Raw genomic sequence first — 18,719 nt, 5'->3', positions numbered from 1 at the left:
ATTACAAGGCGAACTCCCAACTCTTGAGCCACGATCGCCCCGTGGCTCAAGATATTATTACCATGTAATAATGGTTGAATAAATCCTACCTTATGTCTGCAGTAGTATTTTTTGTTTGAAAGTAACTGCATTTCGTTGCCCTGTACCTGTGCATGTGCAATGACAATAAAGTTGAATTCTATTCTATTCTATTCTATAAATAATGTGTTTAACATTGTGTGATATTAACTGAAAACATGCATGGTGGTCCTGTTTCTGTCCAATTCCACATTAAGAATGAACAATGAAGTTTTGCATTGTTTAGGGAATTATAAATAAACGATCACATGTGTTTCCAGGTTATCATCATTCTTCTTGAGGTTTACTTTAATAGGCTATTAACATGGAATTAGATATAAATGTGAAATTTTGACTCTTCACGAGTCACTTTATAAAAATTTGCACATTATGCAAAGATATTGTCATTTTATTGGTAGCAGGTTATGACATTGTTACAAATATATTACTGTCCTATAAAAACTGGTTTTTCTTCAAAGGCATTAATTTATTATAACATTATTATCCCCAGTTTCTTGCCTATTATTACATAGTTACATAGATTTCAATGTAATAATATTATCCTCCCCAGTGTTACCAAGTGCTCCTCAAATGGGATTGTCGATCATTGTGTAGTTCACAATAATGTTATAAAGACTCGATTTTACAATAAAAAGTACCTTAAACTGGTCATTATTGTGATTATTACTGTTAAAAATAAGAATTATTATGATTTCAAGGCACTTTGTATTTTTTATATAAATAAAACTTGAAAAATCAGAGCAAACAATCCCCCTTCAGCACCCGCTGCCCATAACACCGAGGTTACAGTATTAACCGAATATATCAATATATCACCAGGCTCTCCTTTAAAAGTAACTTTCAGTCTAAATGAAGAGAACATGAACTCAAAACACTGCTCCTCGTATTCTGTTGCTCTTTATGATGCAATATTTTCATTATAGAGAAAAATCCCAATATTAGTATGAGAGGGCCTCAGAGATCACATGACCACCAGGTGTCTGTCTGCAGGATTCACCTTTGGTTGTGTTGTCCCTGTTCAGGTTTGTGTCTAGTCTCACAGAACCAAAAATCAGCCTTTCTTAAAGTTCAATCTCCTAAAAATCACAAAGAACCATAAATAAGAACACAGTTGGACTAAAATGATAAAATATTGATGATTTGAAGAAGATGAAGTTTATGTAGAGGGAGACGAAGGAATGAGAGAGAGAGAGACAGGCGTGCTTTGTGGCATGCAGCTCCGGTGGTTACAGATTAAATCCTCTCGGTCTTCCAGCTGCTGCAGCTTCACATCTTTATAAAATATGGATTTGATGTCTAACAGGAACAGTTTGTTCAGTTGCTTGAAAAAAAAAAATCTAAAACCTGGTCCTGAGGAGTTTCTGTAGATGTAGAGAGATGCTAAAAAACAAAAAATAAAAACCCATCGATGGGGTTAGATTGATTGGTTGATTCATTCTAAGTTGCTTACAGGTGTGAATGTGAGTGCCAATGGTTGTCTGTCTCTTTGTGTTAGCCTTGCATCATATTGGTGACCTGTCCAGGGTGTACCCTGACCCTGTGGTAGCTGGGATAGACTCCAGCCCCTCTATGCCTCCGATAAGGATACATGGAAGAGAATGGATGTTGGATGGATGTTGGATGGATGGATGGATGGATGGATGGATGGAGACTCCTTCACTGGGACAGTGAAATCCTGCAGACCACCCGGCTGGTGTCCCTGATGTCTATGAAATGCTAACGGTTAAAAATGTGAAACTCCTCTTGAAAATTGAACTAAAGTTGCCGTTAACGCATTTATGCAGCATTTAAATAGATTAAAATGTCAATCATGTATATTTAATCTCTGTAATATTCTGGATATTTCTAATTGAGCTATTTGTAAGTATCAGAGCTGTTTCTTATATTCAGTAACTTTGTAATATGCTGTATTATTTCATTTAGTTCAGTCTGTTGCTGTTCTTATTGTCTTCGAGCACCTGTAACCACATCATTTCCTTATGGATTAATAAAGTATTCTGATTCTGATAACAGAAAGAGTTTTTTGTAGCTTCTCTCTGGTCAAAACTGGTTGTGATACAACGGCAAAAACTGAACTGTAGACGTGTGAGTGTTGATATTGATCCACAAAGATTAGAGATCTTTAGAGATCGAAGATCAAATCGTCTTTATAAAGGTAGAAACAGAGATCAGAATGAAACACATTTATCTGTTTCTTTTTAAAAAAAAGGACAACTAACAGCAGCATGACTGTGGACAGACGTGCACAGGCTGCAACACGAGTTATTTAAATTTCACTTCTGTTTCATTTGGTGAACTTACAGACTCAGGAATGCTGCTTGATTAATGTCAAGTCAATTATTCCAGTAGGAAACATGGAGGATTCTTGTTATTCTTTCCATCAAACAACTTGCTTAAAAATGTGTTTATATCATTTTATTTGACATTTTATTCGATGCAGAGATTGTAGAAAGTAACTCCGGAATAAGGAATCATTCTTATTAGAAACTAATGAAACAAAGATGTAACTCAAGCCGACATCATGGTAAAGTCCAACTATGATTGGACGTCATGAAAAGACCTGCAGCTGACGGTTAATCAACGTCTAAATGTTTGATGGCAAAAACAGAAAAAAGTTCATTGAATTGACTGAAACATATTTGTATATGAATTAAAAGAGAAAAAAAAGGCTACACTGCAGTCATACGGTAAATATTTTAGTCAGAAGATTATTCATCTGTCTCATGTTCATGTTGTGCTTTATTTTTTTCTACTCTTTTGTCCTTCTGTGGTCAAATTGGGTGTGTTCCTGGGATTTGGTGGCATCACTGAAGGTTACTTGGCAGGAGCTTCAGTTTTTGTTGTGTCTGTTTAAACATGATAGATTGCATAAAAATGGTTGCTTTAAAAAAAACAACCCTCAGCCCTCGAGGTTGCTGCTTGCTAAATGTGAGCTGTGCAGCTTCTTCTTCCACTCGTGTTGCACTGAGAGCAAACTACACAATCCTGCAGTACTAAGTCTACAAGCAGTACACAGACAACCTGGACATGCTTACATTCACTTTACTACCTTTTAGTTAATTTCTTTAGTCTGAGTGTAGCTCTTCTCCCTCTGCATATGTTTGATTTATGAAATCCAACGTCGTTTCACCACATGGCACACCTTTGACTGCCACATTCATTGTATCGTCCATTTGTGTTAACATTAAGCTCTTAGTTAACATAAATGATTCATGAGCCTCCTCTCTGCCGTGATGCTTCACAGTCAGGTCCCGAGCCTTCAGCATCTTTAGAAGAATCTTGTTCACACCTGCAGACTCACATCAGCACACTCGTACATGGATATGTGTGAGCTTTTCTCTAAGTCTTACAGATTAGCCTTCTCTATTAAGGACAGATCCGTCACTTTCAGGAGTTCCTCAAAGGATTCTTTCCGCTGCTTGTCAGTTATCCCTGGTCAGTGCATGCAAATCATCTTCTCACTCAAAACAGCCAGGACTGATTCTGCCCTGAAGCTCTGCTCCCCTCTTAACCTCAGTGTTGAAGATGTACACCTGACCACATCCTGGTCCTCGGGTGTTTTGGTGCTTCAAAAATGCCAATTTAATGTTTACCACCCACATATGACAGCATCCGCCCCTCGGGCCACTTGTTTTTCTTACTACTGCCACGTAGTGTGAATCCCAACCTTGATACCTCCGGAAAGGCAGTCCAGCTGCTCTCCAAGGGTTTGTTTCCAGAGTGCGGAGACGAATTACACCCAGTTGGCATCACGTTTTTTCCCCAGAGAGATGATGTCCATGGAACCAGTTTTACAATAGCAACCAAACCAAGCTCTCTGCCCATTCCTCTAGCAACCACAATGCCTCACGAGCCAAGGTTCAAGACCAGGCCTGAGTATGGGGACACATTCGTATCCTTACTTCAGGTAAAGCACTGTTACCGTAAAACACTGTAATGTTTTGTCTGCGTGTTTTCTTACCATTGAAGTTGACGGTTCTGATGTAATTCAGCAGCACTTGTCCCTCCACAGGGTCCATGTTGTTGCAGACTCCGGAGCTGCCGGGACACATATCCTGGTGCATGTTGTGCAGAGCGTGAGCCATGGCGTAGACCGCATCGATCACAAACTGAACCTTTCCTTCCTGCTCGTAGAGCGAGTCCCGTCCGATCCTCTCGTCACCTGCAGGAACACACACTGTGTCATATAATGGGAAACTACTCGATAAGTTGACTCACAGCTGGTCCCAGACGCCCTTCAGGTGTAGCCACACCTGTACATTTCTTCTTATCGGGGTCCAGTTTGATTCCAGGCCGGGTCAGTTTACACCTGAAATCGTCTTCCCAGAACTCAGCAAACCAGATGTTCCTGCGGTTGTTCTCCAGGGAGCGAGTCATGAAGTACTGATCAAACCCTGCACAATAAAAGTATAACACGCATAAAACACAAACAGCATCGAGTCTGAAAGCGTCCAGATGAATCAACTTTTTGGGATTCCAGCCTGTTGCGTTTTTGTTTTCTTGGTTTTACCGTCAATCGAAGCCCGCTTTGGCAGGATGGTGACTGCACCCTCGGCAACATCCTCCAGCTCAGTGACCGGTGAGCTTTTTGCACCCCAGCTGTCTGACCCCACAAACAGGAAGTGGCCCGTCAGGTTAGCACGTTTTGCTGCCTCAAGGACACGCCTACCAGAAAGAGACAGAAAGAATCAGACAGTAAGTGATGTGACAACACATGAGGATGAGTCCGCTGCCATTGCTACTCCTCAGCCTCTGAGCAGACACACATATGGTCTCGATTTCAAAGTCGCCTCATTCCCCAGAAAACTTGACCTCTGACCTTGAGGTCAAGGTCAAAGAGATTGGAACTCATCTGAGTTTTTAAATAGATGCAACTATGGTATTAATTTGAAAATTCTGACTTCCTTCTTGAGTTATCGCATTAACAAGATTTTCAGAACACTTCAAATTCCATCAACCTTAAACGGTTGAGAAGTAAAATAAAATCAGTTAAACCTGAGAAAAGTTCCAATAAGTTCTTCATATTATGACAATGTTGTAAAATATCTGCTGGTGGTTTTTGGAGGTCACTGGTTTTTCATAGTGTCTAATCACCTGCACTGCTGGTCAAAACTCCTGATCTGGACTAAAGGTAAAAGGATTAATGGACTTAGTTGTGGTCAGGTTGGGTTTTTTGTTAAACAGACTTCTGGGACCGCCCACTTTCATCTGTGCAATATTGCCAAAATCAGCAACATCTGGTCTCAAAGTGCTGATGAAAAACTAGTTCGTGCATTTGTTTCTAAGCTGGAATATTGTAAGTCTTTATTATCCGGTTGCTCTAAAAGCTCCATGAAAAGCCTTCAGTGGACACAAAAAGCTGCAGTGATTACTGAAAGGGACTAGAAATGGAGAACATATGTGTCCCATATTGGCTTCTGTTCATTGGCTCCCTGTTAAATCGTTTTCCTCACATACAAAGTTTCATGATCAGGCTCCATTGTGTCTCAAAGACTTCAAAGTATCATATTATACCAAAAGAACGCTTCGCTTTTAGACTGCAGGCTTACTTATGGTTCTTTAGAGTTTCAATAAGGAAAATGGGAGGCAGAGCCTTCAGCTATCAGTGGAGCCAGCTCTCAGTTTGGGTTTTATTAAAGGTTAAAGTAAGTGCTGAATCAGCTGATCCTGAAGCATCCCCTATTTAAGCTCCCATAGGATTGTTGAACCTTCCTATAATGTCACCAGAAATGGCTGCCCCTGGTGTGTTGGAGATCTCTTCTTGTTACAAAGGAGTTCTTCCTTCCCACTGTTGCCAAATGCTTTCTCACTGGGGATTGTGTAATTGTAGTTCTCTCTTTAATACTTCATGGTCTTTACCATACAGTGAGACAGTTATGAAATGGACCTTGTTGTGAACTGTTGCTACATAAATAAAAAGGGGATTTCTACAAAGTGATGTTTGTGTGTTTGTGTGTTTACTTGATGTCATCCTCATTGGCAAAAATGATCACGCCTCTGGCATTACTCGTCTCCATCAGACGTTTGATGATCTTGTCAAACTCTCCAGCTGTTGGCTCGCGAGGAATCTTCACCGACTGAGCGATACACACCCCACCTGACATAAAAAGAAAGATGTTACCAAGAGATGGACAGATCAGGAAAAACACGCAAGTTGAAAGAAAGCTCTGTGTACCAGCCTCTCTGGAGATCTGCATGAAGGCGTCGACTCCGCTCTCTCCATAGTTACCCTCCGAGGCCAGGGTGGACACGTAGTTCCAGCCCATGGCTTTGACGATGTCCAGCATGGCCTGAGCCTGGTATGAGTCCGGAGGAACCACCCTGGAGAAGTAGTCGTACCGGTTGTTATCACTGAGCTCCGGAGCTGTGGATGCATAGCTCACCTGAGGGATCTGAGAGACAATCATCCAACAGGTGACAGGTTTAAACAGAATCTGATCAAAGACGCGTCCTTTATCCTGACAGTCAGCGCTCAGGTTAAATTAAACACACTGGTCAGACTGGAGACGCTGCTGGAGTTTAACAGGCCAGGAACACAATACGCACACACGCACGCACATAGAGGATTAATGTTGTGTAACAGCTGAGCAGAATGTGTGTCAGAGCCTCAATAAACAGAATAACAATCACATTAACGCACAACACTGCGCCTGTGTGTATGTGTGTGTGTCTGTGAGCAAAATAATGAAGGTCTTCACATTAATGAGAGCAGACCTCGTTATGACAGCCATCATCATCATCAGGGAGAATCCTCAGTGGAGCGAAACAGACATGAACTGAGTCTCACTTTACAGCCTTCACTTTTATCTCTGCACTTAATTTATGTCAACAGTGAGCACCTAGGAACGCTCCATGGCACCATCAACCCCCCACCAACTCTCTGTGACATCACCTAGCAGGGGTGCAGGTCTGTGCTCAGGTGATCGGGTCCTCTCAGCTTTCGGTTCTCTATAAAAGAAGGCGTTAACGCAGATAACGCTGCTTGCAGCTAATTGACCAGTTTGCTAAATTTGGTAGCTATGGCTCATGGGATCAATTGGGTTATAATTGTAAGGTTGAACATGAAGAGGGAAGTGAATTTAGACCCCTCCCTGCCTAAAGGGAGGGGCACGGGTAAGGAGGTGAGGTGGTTTGACACTTGGCTGTTCTAGTATACATGCAGCAGTGTCTCTGAGCACGACACCCATCCCAAATCATGAGCTTAAAGTACGTAAATGGAGAAAATGGCTTTCAGTGCACTTTCCATTCATCAGTCAAAACATAACAGTCATGATTTAATACAGATGGGGCTCCATATGTGCCAGAAGCTGACGTTTGTAATGTGTGATTACGTGTATTCTGCTGGGGTTTGCTTTAAAATTCAGCTGCTGAAAATATACCCGAGACACGTGTGTGTGGTTCACGGACACTCAGTCAGGAGTGTAAACCCGGTTCTAGACTGAACCTTCAAACCCGGCTCTGAACGCCCAAAAAGCCCTTTAAAAATCTGACCTAATTTGAGGACACACATCTTCACAAAAACGCACACAGAGAGCACCCGTAACAGAGTCATTAAAAGCTTTCATTAGAGTCAGTCAGTCATCCAGACACAAAGTGTCTGTTTAAAACATTAATCCACCAACCAGACGGCTTCATCCATTCACTGTCTGCCCTACTGTACCTGTCTGTCTCTAAGAGTGTATGTTAAACCAGATTAGCCATCCTTATATATGTATATACACAATCCATAAGAAGTTATGGGTTGTATAGAAAACATGGGCGTGATCGTCGTGACATCACCTACTAGGTTGTAAAATCAACGCCGTTGCTGTCTTGGTCGTTATGAAAGAGGGGCGGATCTGACTGAGAAACCAAACAATACTGCACAATCATCTGAAAGCATACCTTTGAACCCAATGCCCTTTCATGTTTTTCTAACAAGAGCCACTGCCTGCTGACCACAAAGCTCTTATAAGGAGGGCAGTTTTAAGATAGTGGTGTCTTCCTCATCCACACCTAGAAGATACGTACATATTGTATATGCATGGGTCTGTGGGTGAAATTTGTCTGTGGCATCTGCAAAAAGCACCATTACAACACACATGCACAATCAACCTACACTTGACTGCTCTTAGTTTTGCACCCAAAATGGGAAACCTGAACTATAGATACTGAAAATGAAAGCCAGACACCACATTTAATTATTATAATACAGTCACTCTTGATATATGACAGAGAGCGGCAATCTAAAGTGTACTCCTACATAAGTCGATTAAGTTGATGCAGCCTATTTGAAACCAAAAGAAACAACTCAGAGAAATTGTACAATTCAAAAATGCTAATCTATAGAAGTTGCGGTGGCGGGTATACTCATATTCATCATTAAGAAACCAAGAACAACTTCAGGCTTCTTTTTAACACAAAAGGGTCACAGCTCTGTTGAGCCTTGTAATCCTTTAGTTCTCAGAATTAAATACTTTATGAAGTTCTATATAAATAAAGGCTGTGGTTAGTTTTTTGATCTTCAGCTGCTTCCTGCAGATGGCCCAGATACATCACCAAGCACAGATGCTTGCTTCTAAACCAACCTCAGTATTCCATCCAAACCTGGCTCGGGTGTGAAATTTATGGTTTTGAGGGGTTTTGTTGTTACCTCAGTTTCCCTGGGTCTTTTCCCCTGTTGTAGTTTTGTGTCTTATTTTGAAATAAATATTTATGCATTACCATAGTGACCAGAGAGCACTAAGGGGCAGGGAGGAGGGTGTTACTCTCAATGTTGTCGGTGCATTTCAGGAGGACGCTGCTAATAAAGTTACACAATTACAAACAGAATTTATTATTATATTTTAAAAAATACCACAGTTTTTGTCTTGGTCGTATCATTTTATTTTGTTGCATTTATCCACAACACCTAAAGGTGAAAATATTGTCTGACATTAAACCGTGTGTGGCACAAAAAGGTTTGGGGACGGCTGGGCTGCATATATAAACCTTTAACTTTGAGCCTTTTAGCTGATATCCAGCCTCTAACGCTGACAGCCTCTAACTATCTCCTCAAAGACTCACACATGGACTCGTCTCCATATTTGTCCTGCTGGATCTCAGTCCTGCATTTAGTTCATGTTAATGAAGAATGATGCAAACAGGCTTCTGTGATAGAGCCGGTACTTTTTAAACTTTACGGGTCACAGTCTGGGTCACGGTCTTATCGTCAGCGCTGAATGAGGTTACTGAGATCCATCCATAAGGTTATGCTTCAATATTGCCCAGACTGCTGGGGGGCTTCTTATAATGCACTCACCACCTCAACCAACTCTGCTGTCTTTTGCTCTCCCTGCATTCATGTGTTATTAATAACTATTAAATATCATTAATTTTGCGTTTTTGGTCTCCTGTAGTTTGTGCTTTGTCACTGCTATTCTTACACCTCCTTGTACTGGTATCATTGGCTCCTGGGCTAAATCAACAATGTGTGTTATTATTATTTTGTTTGTTGTCTCCCTATGATCTTTTCTAAGTGTGCTCGAGGCGGCTTCCTGTTAAAAGGGTGTTTTATTCTCCCTCGTGTTGCTAATAGGAGAACAGTTGGGTTTTTATCTTGAAATAGAAACTGCTTTGAATGGATCAGTGCTGTATAAATAATAAATAAAGAATAAACTTGAAAAAAACAAATCTAATTCTGCACGTATTTTTCAGACCACCATGCAAATGAACACACATTTTAATTTCACTTACATGAAGAATTTATGTCGTTCAAAAATGAAATAAATAAATAAATGAACCATAAAGTAAAATAAAAAATAAACTAACAAATTCTCAACTTTCTAAACAATTTTTTGTTGTAAATGATCTAATATAAAATAAACTGAACTTCATTCTACACCTGATTTAACTCACACTGCTGTGTTCTTGTTTCATTATGCAATGGCAGTATCCCTTTGTTAACTGTGCAGAGTCTAATCTGACTGGGAAATTATACTTATTGTTTTGTAATTGTAATCTAACAAACAATAAGGTCTCCATTTTTGGATTTACCAGATTTAATCTGACCAACAATGTTGGGATTTTGCCCAGCTTTTGTGTTTGAACTCCTTCCCCTCCACAGTTGCTTTTCAAAAATTATTTTCTATAGATTTAAACTGCTCAAGAAAATCCATCGAGAAGCTCTTTAACATCCAAATGATGCCAGTGATACATATACTCCAATAGCCACTCTATTTCTTGTTCATTACCTTACTTTAAAGGGATCCCAGTCCATATGTGCACCAGTCTCCAGCACCAGTGTATGTTTATGAAGTCTTTTTGCAACCCCATATAATCTAAAACAAGACATTTGATGTATTTTGCTCTGTGTGGAGTAAATACTGAGTAATCTCTCAGTTTTTAGTTCAATACTTCACAACCTCCAGTTATTTTAACCATCTTTAGGGCTAACTCGCTATAATCTCTATATTCATGCTGTATAAAGACAGGTGTGCTCTTACTTCAAAAAGCCGCAGGATGTTGGCCACCATGATCGACACAGAGCTGGCTGATGCTCCGATCACTCCCACCACCCTCTCCGGCTTTCGGATGATGGGCGGCTCGCCATTGGAGCAGCGAATGTCGGATGTGTCTTTCTGGATAAGAGCCTGAACAAAGGTGAGTGACTGTTCCAGAGCGTAGGTGTCTCTGGAGCAGGTGTCCAGGATCCGGGCCCCAAGTGTGATATTTGGCAGCAGCTCAGGGTCGCTGTTAATCTGGTCCAGAGCGTACAGCATGGCCTCCATGCGGTGGATCCCCTTTTCCTTCTTTAGCTCCCCACAATTTACACCATGGGGTCCACGGGCATGGATGGGGAACAGCCCGCCCAGAGTGATGTCACCTGGTATCTTTATGGAGTGGGGGTGGAAGTGCTGGTGAGAAGCGCTCACCTGGACCACCTGTCCATCAGTCCAGAGGCAGAGAGATAGCAGGAGGCGGGGCCACAGATGATATTGGTAGAAAGTGCAGAAGAAGACATGAAGGTAATGAAGATGACGATGATGGCGGAGGGGGAGAGAGGATAGGGCAGGGCCTGATGATGTCATACTGAGGTGATGTTCAGAACTGAGCTTTCATCCTGCTGTGGAAACCTAAGGAGACAAGAAACAGTCAGTGGTGTCAGTAACTCCACTACGACTCAAAGGTTGTCCTGGTTTTTGTGAAGAAAATAAGACCTGGGTTGATCTAATATAGCCTGAAAATGATCAGAACTGTTGCATAATAATCATAACTCATTAGACTGGTTCTCTGTGTAGGCATACAGAGGCAATATTTCACTACATTAGGAAAAAATGTGTCTAGTTCAGAGTCAGAAGAATCAGCTTGTGTGGGTTTGATAATGGCCAAAAGGATGACGTGAACTTTATTTCAGCTCCATGATGGAAATTAACAAAATGAAATAAATTTGATACAATTTGTGTTTGCTGTGCTATCACACATCACCACAAAAATGTGATAAGCAAAATACAAGCAGAAATTGGCACAGGTCCTCAAATGGCTGCTTCATTAAATGGTCAGAGCCAAACTCTGCGAGGCTGTGAAAGGACAAGCGCACAGTTTAGCTTTTAGGGGCATTTTGAGGCTACAGTCAAACCCACAGTTGCTTCACACACTCAGTTCGCCAGATTTATTACTTCCTCTTTGATGATCACAGCAGTTTTCAGCTGTGCTAACATTTTAAAGAGATAAACTTTATTAGCAATCACAGTTCCAGTGGAACAGAGGAAAAGCTGCCTCTGTTCTTCTTCTTTCACCTTCTCTCTTTTGGGGTCACCACAGCAGATCATCTACCTCCACTGCACCCTCTAAACCATCCCCTCAACACTCTGCATGTCCTCTTTCACTGCATCCACGAATCTTCTCTGTGCTCCTCCTTTTCCCCTGCCCGGCAGCTTCATATTCAGCATCCTTTATCCAATATATCTGCTCCTCTGCACATGTCCAAACCTTCTCAACCTCATGTCTCTAACTTTGCCTCCAAACCGCTGAGCTATCTTTTGCACCTTGCACCACCTCTTATCCTTTTGTCAGTGTCACAGTCTCCAAACCTCCGTTAGAAATAATAAACTATCTAATGATGAATGACTCCAATAATCACTGCCATTTAACACACTACTAATCAAATTAAAGTTGAATCAGATAAAATGCTCCAAATCTCTAAGCGCTACTGTACTCTTTATTTTTTGCTCCTTCAGCAGTTTGACACATCGTACGTGGCAGATGAAAGCACCAGAGAAGACCAAAGATAAGCTTAATTGCATGTTTCAAACTCACCATGAAAAAAAAAGAAAAACCGCTTTTTACACAAATTAAACAAAAGTGCGAGCCATGTTAACGAGACTCCAGCTTCACTCAGATCTTTTCCTCCTCCTTCCTTCTTGATTTTCCCAGAGGAACACTTCCTGATTAGATTAGCAGTCTAGTAATGATCAGATGATGTATTCTCACTAAGCACTCCCTGGTAAAGCATTATCTCTATATTCATGGAAAAATTTTGTTTCCTAGTACTGAAAAAAAATGCAGACTTAACCTTTTTTACTTTTGAGTGAAAGTCAGAAACTTATGTCTGTGCTGAATTTAATTAAGGATGTTGGATCCATCAGCAGCTCAGTTTGTTCTTGAAGTAGAAAGTCAGTTTGATATGTGTCATATTTTAATCTTAAATTAAGATTTTATTAACAGGATCATCCAGTGAGCCTGGTGGTTACTGAAGAGCAGCGAGAGCCCGTTATCAGTGAGCCGGAGGGGCTTTCAACAGAATGAGTCTTCAAAGAGGAAGATGGAAGTCCTGAAAAAATGATCTGCAGCGTGTGAGGCAAGAAGCATCTCTCAGCCCAACATCGTCCAAAAATTCAATATTATTGAAAAAAGCAATCTAAAGTTTAACAGTAATAGAGCGACCATCGGAACATAGACATTAATCACTTTCATGTATCTATTTATTGATCAGTTAAGTCACAAATATATTGATCAGATGAGTTCAGCTCATTGAATGTTTACACAGCCAAATGCGTGCTGCACATCACACTCACTCCTCCCCGGAGGTTAATCAGTTATCTGGGTTTAAAAGAAAAATAACCCTCACAGTTGACCATTACATAAAAGCAGCTCCGTGTTCGCCTGATAGTCCTGCTGTATCGTGGACTGGTTTCATTCACTGGTTCTGCTGGAATCATTTTCTCTGACTGGTTTTCCTTCACCAGGTTCTGCACTCACCGCAGCGGGATCCCTCTCCTCGCGGTCCGAGCTCAGTCCCGAACCCGCTCCGCCTGCAGGTCCGCAGACAGCCGCCGCTCCTCTCCGGTAAACTCTCCGCTGGTCCCGGCTACTGAGTCAAACTCCGGTTCACCTCCTGCTGCTCCTCCAATCAGCGGACTGAATATCCCGTCTGTCTCTCCACCTGCCTGTCTGTCTGTCTAATTAAAACATGCACACTAACGCTCGGCGTGCACTGGTTTTACCATCCTTATGAGGACTGGGCTGAGGACTTCCCTGCAGCGCGAGGACCACGTTTTGCTCGCTGCTGTTTGAAGGTTTCTGCAAATCAGGTTGAATCATGTTAATGAGGGTCTTTGCGAGCACACAACGAGAAAGTAGGTGTGTGTGTTCCGTGAACATGTTTTTACTTTATTATTAGCTTTTTAATTTAGCCCAGTGATTATTTTAGAGTCGATCTCTGAAGGTCAGGTGTGACAAAAAGTACAATTTTACTTATATAGGACATTTCAAGGTAAATATAAAATGCTTCACAACCAAAAAGTTACCTATAAACAAGTTTAAAAGAATGATATTGAGTAATTTTTTATAAACAGACTGAATCCACCGATCTCAGGCTGAGAGATGGGGTGATTCACCGTCCATACGGAGCTCTACAACTAAAAACCAGATTCTTAAAGTGGACTCTGAAGCTAATGAGGAGGTTTTACGAAGACAAATGAACAATGAACAACAGCAACCCAGGGGTGATGAAATAAAAGCATTAATGACAAAACATTAACATTTTTTAAGTGAGTGAACATCTGTAGTGAAAGCCGAGGTTTCTGAAAAGGACCTGCAGTTTCCTTTAGCTTAGGCACAAATCTGTGCTGAAGGACTTCTGTTTGGTCTTCACTAAGCTGGAGAAAACAGTAACCACCCTACTTTTAATAAAGCATAGGCATATCCGATTTCTGTAACTCAGAAACATCTCTGGGCAGCAGTGGTAAGAAATGCCCTGAAAAGTGCCCAAAATGTACCAAGCTGACCCTTTGTTTACCGACAGTCACCACTGCTGGCTTCCGTCACTTCTGAGTGTTTACCTGCTCAGGTGTCGGACAGGTGTTCAGTGTTTACCTCCTGATGTTTAAACCCACTTTGATCTTCCTGTGTGTAGTGATAACAACATCTGTTGCTAGGGAACATCTGCCTGTAAATATTCAGTGTCAAAAACAATAATAGTAATAAAAAAGTTCGGAATGACAAAAACTTCTTTGAAATTATTTCAGTTTATTTCTGCAGCTGCCGATCATGTCAGCAGAAGTGCATCATGGGAGATGGTGTTTATTTATTAGTTGCCCTTTCTCTCCTTACTTCTGTGTGGAAAATCCACACACTGAAGAAGCTTTTTTCAGCTGCTCCCTTATTCACTACAGCACAGCAGGCAGCTCGACATGTTTTCATTTGCTAGATTTGTATTTATGTCAGATGTCCTACCTGAAGTAACCCCAACAGGCTTTGTGTGTGGACCCTCCCATGAGAAAAGACAGACTGTATATAAAAGATGGACACCGGGCATTGCTGTTAGCGTCTGGATTTTGAAGCCATAACCACGAGTGCCTCCAGAATTTTTTTCATATGGGGGCCACTAAAAATATTGAGATGGCGCACCAAAAACAGAACAGTGCAGGGACGCAACGAAGGAAGGGACGACGGGAAATCGTGAAGGCATGACAAAAGAATTGTATACAGTTAATTCAAAATGATACACAATATTTCAACTCACTGTGAAGTGTCTTCCTGTCTCTTGTGCTCATGTTTAAAATAATAACCAACACTGGACAGTCTTGTAAATTTTGAGGGGTGGCCGGTGGCCCCCCTGGCCCCCCTTGGTGGCGACCCTGGCCATAACATTTCTGGCCAAAAATGGCTGGATCTGAAAGGTGCTTCATCAATGAAGTTCATTATTTTAATTGTTGTTGTCACAATAACAAAAGAAAAAGAATAAATCCATTTCATGTCAAAAAACTTTATCTTAATTGCCCCTCAGGGATAAATAAAGTTTTTTTGACTTTGACTTGACCTAAATGAAATTTAAACTCAACAGGTGAAAATTCCAGACACGATTTCTACAAGCAGTCATGAAGCTCTCCATTGTGGCTTGATGCTTATAGTCATCAGTCAGTAAGAAGCTTTAACACATCAATCCTCCTGTTTTCCATCAGTGAAAAGCGAGGACATCCCAAAGCTCGCCGCTGTATTTCTACCCCACCCCTTAATTAAGCGACCCTTAGGCACTCTAAACAGAATCACACTCATCATGGACTGAGAAGGTGGACTGGAAACGAGCCAGTGTTTCTGCCTATTTCCAGCAGAAGAAAAGCTTGAACACAACAGTAATGTGTGTTGCACCTGAGGGTAAGACAAGATCGTCTCAGTAGAAACAACAGAAACAATGTTTTAATAAACTAAATGAATCCAGTTGTGTCTGTAGTGCTAATCTCCCTCTATAAATATCGACATTTCTAAATATGAAGAATCTGCAAGCAAGAGGGCCACCTTCTAACCTCTGACCCCTGCTCTTCTGCAGAGCAGCTTCTCTAAACGCAGAAGTATTCAGCATCTGCTCGGGAAAGTCAGGGATGAACGGCGCAGACAGGAGGAGCCACTGACTGATAACCAGTTCTGTGTCTCCACCTGCTGGACTCAAACTGAACTTTATTTAAACAGGAACCTCCTGTGTGAACACAGCAGTGTCATTAAATCCACACAAGACAAATGCTCAATCAGCCTCTTCTTACTGGACAGTTTCCAACCAATCAGCTGCTTGTGTCTTTTGGCTCAGCAGCTGATTGGTCAGTGTCCATTCGAGGCCGTTTGCTGTGCGCCATTTCTGATTGATCGGCATCTCTGAAGCCTTCGGGGGTGATCTGGTATTGCACCGTGGTTTCCACGTGACATGGAGACTTAAAGATGGTCGCCAGACGCCGCGACCCTTCCCACTGTAGGAGGAGCCTGATTGTAGGGGCGTGGCCCCAACACTCCCCAAGGGCAGGGACAATGTGCGATTGGCCGTCCCGGATCCGGGTCGTCATCTGGTTGGTGATTACCACTGCAATGTTATGGTTTATTGCCATGGTGATTAGCTGCTGGCCGACGCCATTAAGGAGGCGTGTCCTTTGTGAAAGCTCGTCAAAGAGCAGGCGGAAAGGAAATGCCACACTGTCGATCACCAGGAGGTGGATCTTTGGATGCTGGGACAGGAAGTCAGGAAGTAGATGGAGCTCAGCTAGCAGCTCCACATAGTCATGGCAACGCACCTGAGTGAGGCGAGATAGAGAGCCAATCAGAATTTTAGAAGTTTGCAGATGCATAGTGACATCACTGCATACATCACTTAGTAGACATTACCAAGAAGATGTTGGACAGGATGGTCTCCACGGTGAAGGTCTCCATGGCGGCTCGTTGCTCATCGTCCTCAGCCAATAAGGAGCAGTGTCTAACGGCGGCTGCTGCGATGTCGGTGACCCTCTGAAGCAGGAAGCTGCCCACTGTGTCAATAAACATCACCTGACCTTCGACCCCCCCGAAGCACTGAGGCACCTGAACATCCACCGCCAGCTGCAGACTGAAAGGGCGACATCATCACTCACTTTACTGATCCACATCACGGTGACTAATTTTCCTCGACTGTTTTCCTCACGCCATCATCACAGCTCCAAAACATCTGTAAGGTTATAGATGATCGTGTGTGTGTGTGTGTGTGTGTGTGTGTGTGTGTGTGTGTGTGTGTGTGTGTGTATTTCTTACCACAGCTGCGTTTTTCCGATTCCCGGAACTCCACAGACTTCCGTTATTTTCCCGACAGGGATTCCTCCTCCGAGACATTCGTCTAGCTGAGAGGAGAATGTCACGATGCTCCTTAACTCCTCCTCCTTCTGCAGGAGCTCCAGAGCGGTCAGAGATGCTGAGATGTCACCCCTTCCGCCTCCTCCTCCACCTTTCACAGCCTTCAGCACCTCCACAGCCTCCTCTTCGCTCAGGCCGGTCTCTGAAATGAAACTCCTCGATAAATCTCACGTACTTGTTTTCTTCCAAAGGCTCAGCTGTGTTTCACATAAAAAGCAGCCTGATGTTTATTGTGATGAAGAACGTGACTCAGTTCAGTGTCAGTGTTTTGAGCACCTTCCTGTCCATAAGTCTGCATTTCAGCAGAATATAAAAGGTAAACAAACAAACAGCTTTCAGCCATCCCTGCTCCTTATTACAAACGGTCTTCTCAGAGGCTATGAGAAAACCATGAGTTACCAGGACGCTGTGAACCTGTTTTAGCTGTGATTTTTACTGCTGCAGGGCTTTATAAGACAGACGAGCTAAAATGTGACACATTTTGACCGGAGTTTTTGGGAACTGTGGGGGGAAATGGAGCGGTACCTTTGCTAAGCTTGTCCGGTTTGAAGTCCAATAGGTCCGCGGTGAGCTGGAAACCAGCACTACCCAGTTTCAGCCTCACAGCCTGGCTCAGAGGCAAACTGGACACCGGTCTCTGCATCTCCGCTGCTAAACGCTAACAGCTTCAAAGCAACCCGCCGTCACCGGCGTGCGTTTCACACGCGAAAACAAAAACCTACATCCGGATTGAATTTCAAAATAAGAGCCGTTTGACTTCCTTCAGCTGTTAATGATCTCTTGTTTCACTTTTTGAAAAAAAAATAAAAATCTAATATTGGTCCTGAATTTGGGATCCTCCTGTTTGCAGCATTTCTCGCCAGGTTTCCTGAAGGTTCGATGACTGAGTGCAGAACATGGTTCCTAGGATTTATTAAACTGAAAAAACAAGGTGGAAGAAATACAGCTTAGATTAAAGTTTGTAGAGAAAAACACTGCAGGATTTTTAGACTCATGAACCGCCAATGTCCTAAAGATGGAGCTGCGCTAGAATTCAACATCATATTGTTTTTAAGAAATATTTTACAAAGTCGAGAAAAGATTTTTCAGACTCTTTATTTAAGTAAATATCATAATCTACAGAAGTAACAGTACATGAAGTTCAGCATGTGAAAATACTTTATAACTAATTATTCAGAATCATATCCATGGCACTAATGAATCAGACATACTAGTCCATTAATGTGCATACCACTTTAATGTTGTAATTGAGAAGTTTTTCATTATTTCTGTACTGCCAGGCAGCGATGGCTATAATAATACAGCAGAACGTAGTAGTAAAATAACAGGTAATACCTAAAGCTTTAATAAAAATGCTATGGAGTTTAAGGTACATTTTGCCCACCTCCCCCAGCTTTGACATCATTTTACACAATAAATAAATAAATAAATAAATAAATAAATAAATAAATCTGTTTAAAAAATTGTTTCAACAAATAAACTGCTGGGGAAAGACAAAATTTTTTTCTTTATGAAAGAAGATTATACAACGCCCA

The 18,719-nt window shown here is 41.9% G+C and overlaps 2 protein-coding genes across 2 annotated transcripts in view; both read right to left on the bottom strand.

Annotated features, from left to right (window-relative positions):
- grm6a (glutamate receptor, metabotropic 6a) overlaps positions 1-13,600 on the bottom strand; it is a 25,795-nt gene extending 12,195 nt beyond the window's left edge. The window contains exons 1-7 of the mRNA XM_005747983.1: positions 13,297-13,600; positions 10,542-11,171; positions 6,254-6,470; positions 6,040-6,175; positions 4,589-4,743; positions 4,332-4,472; positions 4,040-4,240 (exon numbers count right to left, since the gene is read on the bottom strand). Of these exons, the coding sequence (XP_005748040.1) occupies positions 4,040-4,240; positions 4,332-4,472; positions 4,589-4,743; positions 6,040-6,175; positions 6,254-6,470; positions 10,542-11,126 (1,435 nt within the window). The 5' untranslated portion in view covers positions 11,127-11,171; positions 13,297-13,600. The remainder of the gene's footprint in view (positions 1-4,039; positions 4,241-4,331; positions 4,473-4,588; positions 4,744-6,039; positions 6,176-6,253; positions 6,471-10,541; positions 11,172-13,296) is intronic.
- A 953-nt stretch (positions 13,601-14,553) lies between these two features.
- Positions 14,554-17,897, bottom strand: rad51c (RAD51 paralog C). The gene is made up of 4 exons (XM_005747982.1): positions 17,710-17,897; positions 17,086-17,326; positions 16,687-16,903; positions 14,554-16,595 (listed from the first exon to the last, which is right to left on the bottom strand). Exons 1-4 carry the CDS (start codon positions 17,825-17,827, stop codon positions 16,095-16,097), a joined length of 1,077 nt encoding a protein of 358 aa, XP_005748039.1. The 5' UTR covers positions 17,828-17,897; the 3' UTR covers positions 14,554-16,094.
- Between the last annotated feature and the right edge of the window lie 822 nt (positions 17,898-18,719).

The sequence above is a fragment of the Pundamilia nyererei genome, unplaced genomic scaffold, assembly GCF_000239375.1.
Source record: "Pundamilia nyererei isolate P.nyererei 1_Seehausen unplaced genomic scaffold, PunNye1.0 scaffold00210, whole genome shotgun sequence".
In the NCBI taxonomy this organism is placed as follows: domain Eukaryota; kingdom Metazoa; phylum Chordata; class Actinopteri; order Cichliformes; family Cichlidae; genus Pundamilia; species Pundamilia nyererei.
This window is presented reverse-complemented; position numbering and strand designations above follow the sequence as displayed.

Excerpts from the sequence above, each read along its gene's own strand:
- rad51c (XM_005747982.1), bottom strand. The coding sequence starts at position 17,827 with ATGCAGAGACCGGTGTCCAGTTTGCCTCTGAGCCAGGCTGTGAGGCTG. Across the intron at positions 17,327-17,709 it reads ACCGGACAAGCTTAGCAAAG|AGACCGGCCTGAGCGAAGAG; the intron begins GTACCGCTCCAT and ends GTTTCATTTCAG. Across the intron at positions 16,596-16,686 it reads TCCTGTCCAACATCTTCTTG|GTGCGTTGCCATGACTATGT; the intron begins GTAATGTCTACT and ends CGCCTCACTCAG.